Source organism: Xiphophorus hellerii, chromosome 19 (genome assembly GCF_003331165.1).
Source record: "Xiphophorus hellerii strain 12219 chromosome 19, Xiphophorus_hellerii-4.1, whole genome shotgun sequence".
NCBI classification, from domain to species: domain Eukaryota; kingdom Metazoa; phylum Chordata; class Actinopteri; order Cyprinodontiformes; family Poeciliidae; genus Xiphophorus; species Xiphophorus hellerii.
The window spans coordinates 19,004,847-19,014,819 of NC_045690.1; the positions used below are offsets into that span (position 1 = coordinate 19,004,847).

A 9,973-nucleotide genomic window follows, 5' to 3' on the forward strand; every position below is an offset into this window, starting at 1 on the left:
CGCTGTTCTTACTATAATTAGAACACCGCCACAGTTTGGATTTGCTGAAGAATCAATTAACTCTCGACTACAGAGTGTTTATTTTGAAAGTCTACACCGGAAGTACCACTTTTTAACATGCATTTTATACTGTAGGTAAATTACAACTCAAACGTCAACACCGCTGATATTCTGGTGTTTGAAAACTCGGCGAGGGAACTGAAAGTATGACTAAAACTCGCTGAAACTGCTGTTAAAATTGCAACATTAATGCAGCGCTTAAATGAAGCGTTGTCCGTTTAATATTGTCTTGCTAATGTTGCACAGGGTAGAAGCTAGCTGAAGTGTGACGAAGTGGTAATTGTTGAGACAAAAGTGGCTGACTGAATTACTGCGCTAAAGTCGTGACTTTATCAGCTCTGTCCTCATTCAGATACATTTTAAATGCGTTTTGTTCTCTTCTCCTATGTGCAGCAGGCATGTTTTCCCACTGGTGGAAGTTTGGAAGAGACAGATTCACCGACGTGGACCTCTTCTCTGACGGCTCTGAGTCCGCTGCAGAGACTCTGTCCCAGGCCATCAGAGCTGCTGCCTCCCAGGAGCCGGATGCAGATGGCGGCGTGTTGTTTGGCCAGCTGCGGGGCACCGTGGTCGGGCTCAGATATTACACCGGCGTGGTGAGCATCGGTTCTTTAGTCATTACGTCTTTGTTGCTCCTTCGTGGTATCTTTTGCATAGATGTGATCAGAGATATCAGAAAAGGGCAGAATAATTATAGTGGAAGACTATAAAATTAAAATAATATTGGGCCTGTAACTGAGCCTAGTGGAACCCCACATATTGAAGGAGTTTTCTAAATATGTCTGCTTCCTGTGTTTGTTGTTCCAGGGGCATCTCAATAGGTAATTGACCACATTATTTAGTTGGAACGTTGTCACCATTTCCAGGAAGTTGTTTGTTAAATCAAAATTTGATTTGAAGTAACATTAAAAACCTTTTCAGATATTCCCAGGATTATGCATGTAGCTAAAAAAATAATAATAAAAAGAAGAAGAAAGTTACAGCATTTTGAAAACCTGAAATTGTGGTGCCAGTGCATGGCTACCATCGGCCGTGTGAATGTGTGTGTGAATGACTGAAGCACTTTGGGGTTCTCTGACCTAGATAAAGCGTTATAGAAGTGTAGGCCATTTACCATCCATATTTCTCATTAAAAATATGATTAACCTTTGTGTTAAAAAATGAAGTCTGGATCAGATCTCCGCAGGGACGGCACTTATGAAGAGAAAGAAAAATCATTTTCCTGGACAAATGAATTAACGCTTTGCTCCCTGCGTAGGTGAACCGAGGGGAGATGGTGGGTTTAGTACGGGAGCCTCATAATCCGTACGACAAGAACGCGGTGATGGTCACTAACGTGTTAGGCAGACAGGTGGGACACATCAGGAAGGAGCTGGCTGCAGCCATGGCGCATGTCATGGACAACAACTTGGCTAAAGTAGAGGGGTGAGTTGTGATTGGCAGAATAATTTTAGTCAAAGATCGTCATTCGGTTTAAGCTGAATGTCCATGCCGTTGTTAGGGTGGTTTACTCAGGGACCAACAACAGCTTCTCCATGCCGGTCACGCTGTCGTTCTTGGGGAGCGAGGAGAACAAGGACGCTGTGGTGAAGCACATGGCGAGTCGAGGGTTCAGACTGGACGCGGACGGAGGCGGAGCCGCAGGTACGCGCTCTCCTCTCTGATCTCATCTTCTGTACTCTGACTTCTGGTGATCGTCATTGACCCGACTGCTTACGATTTCAGGCGCAAAGGGGAGATCTTTTGGCAGCCCGGGTTCCTCGTTTTCCTTCAAGAAAGGCGTGACCATCCCACTGACTGCAGAGGAGGTGATGAAATTAGAATTATACGCTTGACTGAAGCTTAAAGGGCAAGATCAGGAAAGATCCTGGTACTCTGGAGTCGGGCGTTGTGTTTAATTGTCATTTTTGCTGCCTGTTTCCAGTGGTATGTAACATTTATTTCAATAAAAGTGTGTTTTCAGTGTCAGAAAGGTCTGTTTGGAGGCCATATTTGGTAGAATATGCTGCTTTAAGTGTGGTGAATGCAATTTCTGCAAGCTAATAATATATCCGGCTTGTTGGATGGCCTTTCACTGCCCTGACTGCCCATTTTGGATGCGCATTTTAACTCTTTAGAATAGGTATATGTTTGATAATGAAGGAAATGAGCCAAGGAAGTCCCTGTTAATCATAGCTGATATCACCCCGGCAACATTCATCAATAGTAGCATTTTGTATTTCTCTTTGTCTTCCAGTTAAAGAATGCCTTTGATAACTTATTTGAGGGTTTGATGCAGAGCAAAGATGGGGAGAAAGAAGCAGCCGAGGTGAGTTGTGTTGTTGAAAGCTGGCCTGCACTATTACATAAAATGGAGGATTATTGTTATATTCAGCAAAATCTGTTTAACTTTATGAATGTTATATTTTTTATTTTTTTGGAAGTTTTAACATTTTTCCTCTCTGCATGATTTACATTACATTAACATCTACAATATCTTGCACCGATCGACCGGCCCAGATTTCTTTAGTTTTTGGTAACTGGCTGATACTTGCATGTGAAACCTAAATCTCAGGACACTTTATTTGTTCTTCTGTTGTCCTTAAACATTGTAGTTTTGTCAAATCAAAAGACAGCGGTGCTGTTTATTTTTGGTAAGAGGCTCAAAACAGGCATCTAACCTGTCGTTGTGTTTGTTTGTAATATGTGCAGTTAGAACAAGTTTGCATTGATTCTCCAGTATCGTTTAGTGCTTTTCAGTAAAATACGATCGATGAAACGGCCCAAATCGGAATTGGCAGGTCGGGCTTTTTAAAGATCGGTGACTGTTCAGAAAACTGTAACTGATGCACTTAACTTGTACTGACTTCACACAGGTGGATGTGATTTATCAGTTTTAGGCAACTTTTGATCTTAAGGGGATCCGAGTAAATGGGGCTGAGGGCCTTTTTTTTTTCTTTTTTCTCTCTTTCTGTTCCATCACCCTGTCCACTGCATTTGAAATGAACCCAAAACCATTTCAAAACCCAAAGCAATCGGAACATCTTTATCAAGTGGAGTGCTATAGTGACAGCTCTACTTGTGAAAGTAAATCCATCGGGCTTCTCCAACTATTCTGAGTGCAACGCTGCTGCACAGGACTAGTTTTTAAAAAAAAAGAGGTACTGTAAGTTGATCTGTGGACATATGGCTGGCTGTACGTGTCTGCAGTCTGTGGCCACGCCGCTGCTGCCTCACCAGAAGCAGGCGCTGTCCTGGATGTGCGCTCGGGAAAATAAAGACGTGCTGCCGCCGTTCTGGGAGAAGCGAGGCGACCTGTACTACAACAGCCTCACGTGTTTCTCCGCCAAAGAAATACCAGAGAGAGTTCGGGGGGGAATACTGGCTGATGACATGGGGCTGGTGAGTGATGAGCCCTGAAGCACGTATGCTTAAGTTAATCATCGTTCTAGGTGATTATTTTGTTCTGTTTCAGGGTAAAACGCTAACAACCATCGCTCTGATCCTTACCAACTTCCACAAAGGGGAGCCCTTGCCTGTGGAGATATGTGTAAGCTGCCACGTTTTATCACCACCTCACTTTATTCTGTAGGACAGGTAAAGTCAGTGATTATAACAGGTTTGCCTTTGTGTGTGCAGGATGGGCCATTTTCACCTACCAAAGCTAAGAATAAGTCTCAGGAGTGCTTTAAACTGCAAGGTACTGGAAGGTTATTGGTGTCCAGAGATAAATAAAAAATAGAATGATACAATTGTTTTTTTTATTTCAGTGAGCAGCAGTGCAGTTAATTCAGCAGGAGAAAGTTCCCACTGCTCCGCCATGTAAGCATGCTTTTACATTTGTTTTATTAATTTCTGTTTCACTTTGTAGTTTCAGCTTTTTCATTCAAACTCACCAGCGTGTAATTACTCAGCTTCTGCTAACTTAGACTCAATTTTTTGAATGTGGTTCAGTCCAAAGGAGGACGTGATCGACGCAGCAGACGTGGTGCTGGTAGAAGACGAGCCTCAGAAAAGTAAGAACCAATTTGCAATCTGGCCATTTTTCATCTAACTATCTTTATTCAACTTTTCTATTTGTTTTCCTTCCTTTTAATGGGTTAATCTTTTTTTCTTTCTGGCCTGTCCGACATGCAGGCACCAGCAAAGAGAAGCACAAACCCACCAAGCGCAAACCCAGCAAAGGTGCAAGCTCCCTTAAATTTGCTGTCCTCATCAAACAGCGACGAGGGCGGTTGTTGAGAAAATCTACAAGTCGATGAATGTGGCATTACTCAGGAGTATTCCTGTTATCTAAAACATTTATTACTGTTCACACAGAGGGTCCGGTGTTACTTGAAGATCTGGACTTTGCTGCTGCCTTGAGTTGCGCGACGTCGGAAACCACGCCAAAGAAGAAGAAAACAACAAAGAAAAGCAAACTTAAACAGAGTGAGTTCAACCCATGATGGTGGTTTCTGCCTCCTCTCAACTCTGTGCTTGGATTCATTTAAAGAAAACGTGAAATTTGTTATCAGCGCTGGCCATTTTGTATATGCAGGTGTGGAGATGTCCGTCTCTGAAAGCACAGATGACTTATCAGGGAAGGCAACTCTCATCGTCTGTCCTCTCTCCGTGCTCAGCAACTGGCTGGTAAGAACACACAACTTTCTATTTTTATTTTTCCTTAGATTTTTTTATTCACGTGTCATTAACAAGCTGCAGTGCAAAGACAGTGATGAGGTTGAAGTAAAAGAATCATTGTTTTCCCCCCCAAAAAAATCTGAAAATTGTCCTGTGCATTTGTATTCAACCCCTTTCGCTCTGACACCCTTAAGGAAAAATCCAGTTCAATCATCTGCAGAAGTCACCTGTTCCGCCATGCCATTGATTTGGATGTTTCACGTTTTGTACCATGTTTTATTTCTCTGTGCAGGACCAGTTCGAGCAGCACCTCCGGTCCAATGTGAAGCTCAACATCTATCTGTACTACGGTTCTGAGCGCAACAGGAGCAAGACCTTTCTGTCCTCTCAGGATGTGGTGATCACCACCTACAACGTCCTCTCGACCGACTTTGGGGTGAGTAGGGCTGGGTCGATGTGAAGCGTCGAAAACCATAAAATCCACAAAGAAAGGAAGAAGATGATTATTAAAGAACTTTTAAGTCTCAGAACTAAGGTCCAAGTGTAGGTTTTGATTGGTTAATAGCAAACATTATATGTTTCCTTTCAGAATAAGAGTCCTTTACATGGGATCAACTGGCTGAGGGTGGTTCTGGACGAAGGGCACATCATCAGAAACCCAAACGCACAGATGAGCAAAGCCGTGCTCGAGCTGAGAGCTCAGAGACGTTGGATTCTTTCAGGTACAGTGACACCCAGATACAGTCTGAAATAAGAAAGAAATGCTCAATAATTTGCTATGATTGAAGGTTTTGTAACAGAACATGTTTTTTTTGTTGTTGTTTTTTTTTTTCAGGCACTCCCATCCAGAACAGCGTGAAGGACTTGTGGATGCTGCTTGCCTTCTTGCGGCTGAAGCCCTTCGATGTGAGGGAGTGGTGGAACCGGGTCATCCAGAGGCCGGTCATACAAGGGGACCGAGCCGGCCTGCAGTGAGTGCCCACGTCAGAACGCACTTCTGCAAAAAATACACTAGAGGGAGCAGTTTAATCAGACGGATTCAGTGCGAGTGGAAATATTTTTGTATCTTTTTCAGTTGTGATGCAGCAGTTTGCCGATTCTTGTTACGCAGGGTTCCTTTGTGTCTTAAAAAAAGAGGTTTGGTTTAAAAAGTGTTTGGGTGTGGACTTGTGTATGACACAAACTTTCCATACCAAGTTTTCCATATGGTATGGAAAAACATTTGTATTATCAGGCTTTTTCTTGTATCTCACTGTCTGCATGATAAATACCAGAATTTTGCAATGATTTTTTTTTAAAGATACAAATATAAGTCGGTCTGTTTGTCCTTTCATCTGTCCATCCTCCTGAATATTCTGCAGATTTTCTATTTAAATCTCACAGTCACAAATAGACTAACTCTGAAATTTAAGATTACAAATTACGTAGAAACCTTGACTGCCATTTATTTCTCCTTAAATTATTCTAGTTCTAAAGTTCGGCTAAGTATTTCTCATTGTACCATCTCTACTCAGGGATGTGAAGGTGTTGATTATGTGTTGTAGGAACCTCCAGAACCTGGTGAAGTGCATCACCCTGAGGCGGACCAAGAACAGCGAGGTAAACGGACGCCGCCTGGTGTCGCTGCCCAAGAAGACAGTTTACGTGGAGCAGGTGGAGCTCAGCCCGCAGGAGAGGGAGGAGTACGAGTTGGCCCGCAACGAGGGAAGACTCACCATCGGCAGGTAATAACTGGGATGTGGAGCTGCGATTTCAAAATAGCAGGAAAATTAGCAGGGAGTAGTTTGTAATATAATATTTAGCTGGGTATTAAAGTTGATTTGTAGTGTTCAATCTACATCGCCTGTTATGTATTCGTATGTGTGTTTGCATTTTGCAGATATGTAGCCGAAGGGTCCGTGTTGAGGAATTACGCCGACGTTCTCGCCATCTTGATGCGGCTGAGACAATACTGCTGCCACCCTGATCTGATCGGGAAAATAGCCGCAGATTTAGGTGAGCCCTCTGGTCTGTGTCCATGATGTCACTCAGAGGTCAAAAGGTTTCTGAAAACGCTCTGGTTTGTTTTTTTTGTTTGTTTTTTTTATCACCATGCAGCCACAGCAGACACTCCGGCGGAGCTGAGGCAGCGGCTGATGGAGAAAATGCGGCTGGTGTTGGCCAGCGGATCGGACGAGGAATGCTCCGTGTGTCTGGACTCCATCCGAATGCCCGTCATCACTCACTGCGCCCACGTGTACTGCCGGCCGTGCATCGCACAAGTCATCAGCAGTGAGCAGGTCCTCTGCGTCAAGTGGTGGGGAAGGAGGGCCGCCACTAGATACCAAATGTTTACTGACATTTTTTTCTTTTTATCTTGCTTGGTGGGGTTTCATAACAGAAGGCCCGATGTCCTCTCTGTCGAAGCGAAATCAAGACCAGTGAGCTGGTGGAGTTTCCTCCTCCAGAGGAGATGGAAGATGAGAAAAGCGTGAACTCTGACAGGTGGCGGGCAAGCTCAAAGGTAAGAACGATACATCGAGGCTGCAATTCAGCTGACGGAGAGATTCTGATTCTGGATTCTAGTTTTTGTTCAAGTTTTATAGTGAAAGAAATTAATATGGAAACATTTTTGTAATGATCTTATATGAATTACTTTCATTTTGATCTTTAAAATACCCAAACTTCCACACAACTTTATATTTCAGTCCATTCCATTTAGTTTTTTTATATTAAAATGATGAATGTTTTGATCAATTAAGTCGCTTTTTTACCAAATACTTTTTTTACTCTTACTTGAGTAATTTCTTAGATGGCTACTTTTAACTTTTACTTGGTTAAAAATATGTTGAAGTAGTGCTACTCTTACTTGAGTAAAACTCTACCCACCTTTGAAGATATTTACAAGAAATAAACAAGAAAACATCAGCCTTAAACGGAATTTGACAGATTAAAATAAACCTATGAAAACAATACTTTCATCGTCTCTCCTGGTTAAATGTAGACGAGTGAATTTTTATATTAAACACTATTTTAAATACACTTACATCAGATAAGCAGATATTAACAGTTTCTGAAACGTCGGTGCGTTTCCTCCTTCATGTTTGCAGGTTCAGGCTCTGATGGGAAACCTGCTCCGGCTGCGGTCTGAGGACGTCAACATCAAGTGTCTGGTCGTCTCTCAGTTCACGCGCTTCCTCACCGTCCTTCAGACGCCGCTCAGGTAAACGCGAAGTCCCTGTCACTCAGTTTATCACCAAAGCAGGCTTTTCATTCATTCTTCCTCTTCGCCAGAGAACACGGTTTTAGCTTCGTGCGTCTGGACGGCACGATGAGCCAGAAGAAGAGAACTCAGATCATCCAGGAGTTTCAGAGCTCTGCGGCGGACAGCCCCAAAGTCATGCTTCTGTCGCTGAAAGCCGGAGGGGTGGGGCTGAACCTGACCGCAGCGTCTCGTGTTTTCCTCATGGATCCTGTAAGAGCACACTTCTGCAGCAAACGCACGGATTCAGACCTAGAAATGCCTCGTGCATTTTGATTTCAGCAAATCATTCTGAGAAAAGAAACAAAGAAAGAGTTACAAAAGGATGTAAGACACAACTACTGGTCATAGGACTGCAGTGTGACTTGTTTATCTGATAAATAAATGAAGTGAGGGTGATTTCTATCAGCATGGCTGGAGATTACGTAGTTTAGTAAACTAAAAGGGAATCATGCAGATCCAAACAGAGAAATCCAATCGTACAAGGATTTTTTTCTTTCTTTTAATCTGCTGTTTTTGTCCCGTTCAGGCTTGGAACCCGGCTACTGAAGAGCAGTGTATCGATCGCTGCCACCGTTTAGGCCAGGAGAGAAATGTTGTCGTCACCAAGGTCAGAACTCCGTCAATGACTGCATGTTTGCGCAGCAGCATCACTGTGTTTTCTCACTGAAACCCCATTAAGTTACGGTCTCAACGGCTTTTCCTTCGTTTAATTCTGTGAAGAGTTTATTTAGCCAATTAGTGCGTCTGTTCCTGCAGTTCATTGTGAAGGATTCAGTGGAGGAGAACATGGTGAAGATCCAGAAGAAGAAGCAGGACTTGGTGGAGAAGGCGTTTGGCTCAACCAATACCGACAGGAAAACGTCTCGGATCGATGACATCAGAGCGCTGTTGGAGATGTAGACGTCCGGCAGCCAGTGGAGGGCGCCGATACTCATGTCTTCTGCTTTGTTTACATTTAACGTGTCCAGGTAAAGAGCATTTGATCTGGATGTGTGGTTTGCATAAAACTGCAGTAAAATCAAAATAGCTTAAGTTCATACCTTGGTTTGCTAAAAGAGATAAAAATGCATTTCTATTGTATGAGGTTTATGCTTAAGTTGATTTAACAAAATTCACCAGTTGTCGCAATGATTGGATGTAATCCCATTTTGCAATACAACATACAATTTCTTGCCGCAAAGCTTTCACAAAATAAAAATGGAAAAAAAAAAGTGTTTGTACCTGTAGCCTTTCAAATGACATTTTTGGTTGTTGATATTTAGTTGCACCCTTCCAAGAGACAATTAATTTTACAGAATTCGCCTCTTCCTGATGAACATCCTTAAGTCTTTGCTTCTAATAGAGAAAGTTAAGAAGGGAGGGTTACAAATCTATTAATGACACTGTTGTCTCCAAACGATTTTACATTTTTTATCAGTGATAAATTACCTTAAAGTCTACAGATTGATATTCTGCACATTTTACATAAAGACTTAATTTGAATCCCAGAATACAAAAAAAATTGGAAGCTCTAGGAATGTACATTAAGAACCAATCAAGCCTCTACTACCCGATATTTTACAAATTGACATTTTAAATAGAGGTGCCATACGGTTTTCCTCTAAAAAACATTTCATTTGCCACTTTTAGAACTGGAAGGTGTCTTGATATAACTTTTAAATCCGATACAGATATCGCAGCTTTGATATATCAGCACAAATCATGCACATTGTCACCTTCCTAAAATAAAAGTGACAATGTTACATATTTTGTTGTGTGGAAAGTTAGACAAGGTTCGATCAAGTGATCAACAGATAATAGTCAACAATAGGTATGAGAACAAATGACCCATTTATTAATCGGTGGTTCTGTAATGCTGGAGGTGAGATTTTACATGCAGGATGATAGCCGATACTCTTTTTGGATGATATCGGACCAATTTCTGATATCAATATCTGAATATGACACCCCATTTACATTTAATAGCCATCTTAGCAATATTAACAAAGGTTATGTGAATATTAACGGCATAATTTATTACATATGTAAAGCAAGTTCATATATTCCTTAAGCATATAGACCCCTCAG

The 9,973-nt window shown here is 42.1% G+C and overlaps 1 protein-coding gene across 1 annotated transcript; it reads left to right on the forward strand.

Annotated features, from left to right (window-relative positions):
* Positions 1–88: 88 nt before the first annotated feature.
* hltf (helicase-like transcription factor) lies at positions 89–9,108 on the forward strand. The gene is made up of 25 exons (XM_032546590.1): positions 89–204; positions 454–656; positions 1,319–1,485; positions 1,562–1,704; positions 1,786–1,868; positions 2,297–2,368; positions 3,250–3,441; positions 3,515–3,589; positions 3,679–3,739; positions 3,810–3,861; positions 3,994–4,055; positions 4,177–4,224; positions 4,360–4,470; positions 4,580–4,671; positions 4,955–5,098; positions 5,252–5,384; positions 5,498–5,633; positions 6,207–6,386; positions 6,542–6,657; positions 6,760–6,941; positions 7,043–7,165; positions 7,752–7,864; positions 7,936–8,116; positions 8,433–8,513; positions 8,663–9,108. The coding sequence occupies exons 2-25, from the start codon at positions 459–461 to the stop codon at positions 8,804–8,806; spliced, it is 2,889 nt and encodes a 962-aa protein (XP_032402481.1). The 5' UTR covers positions 89–204; positions 454–458; the 3' UTR covers positions 8,807–9,108.
* Positions 9,109–9,973: the final 865 nt, after the last annotated feature.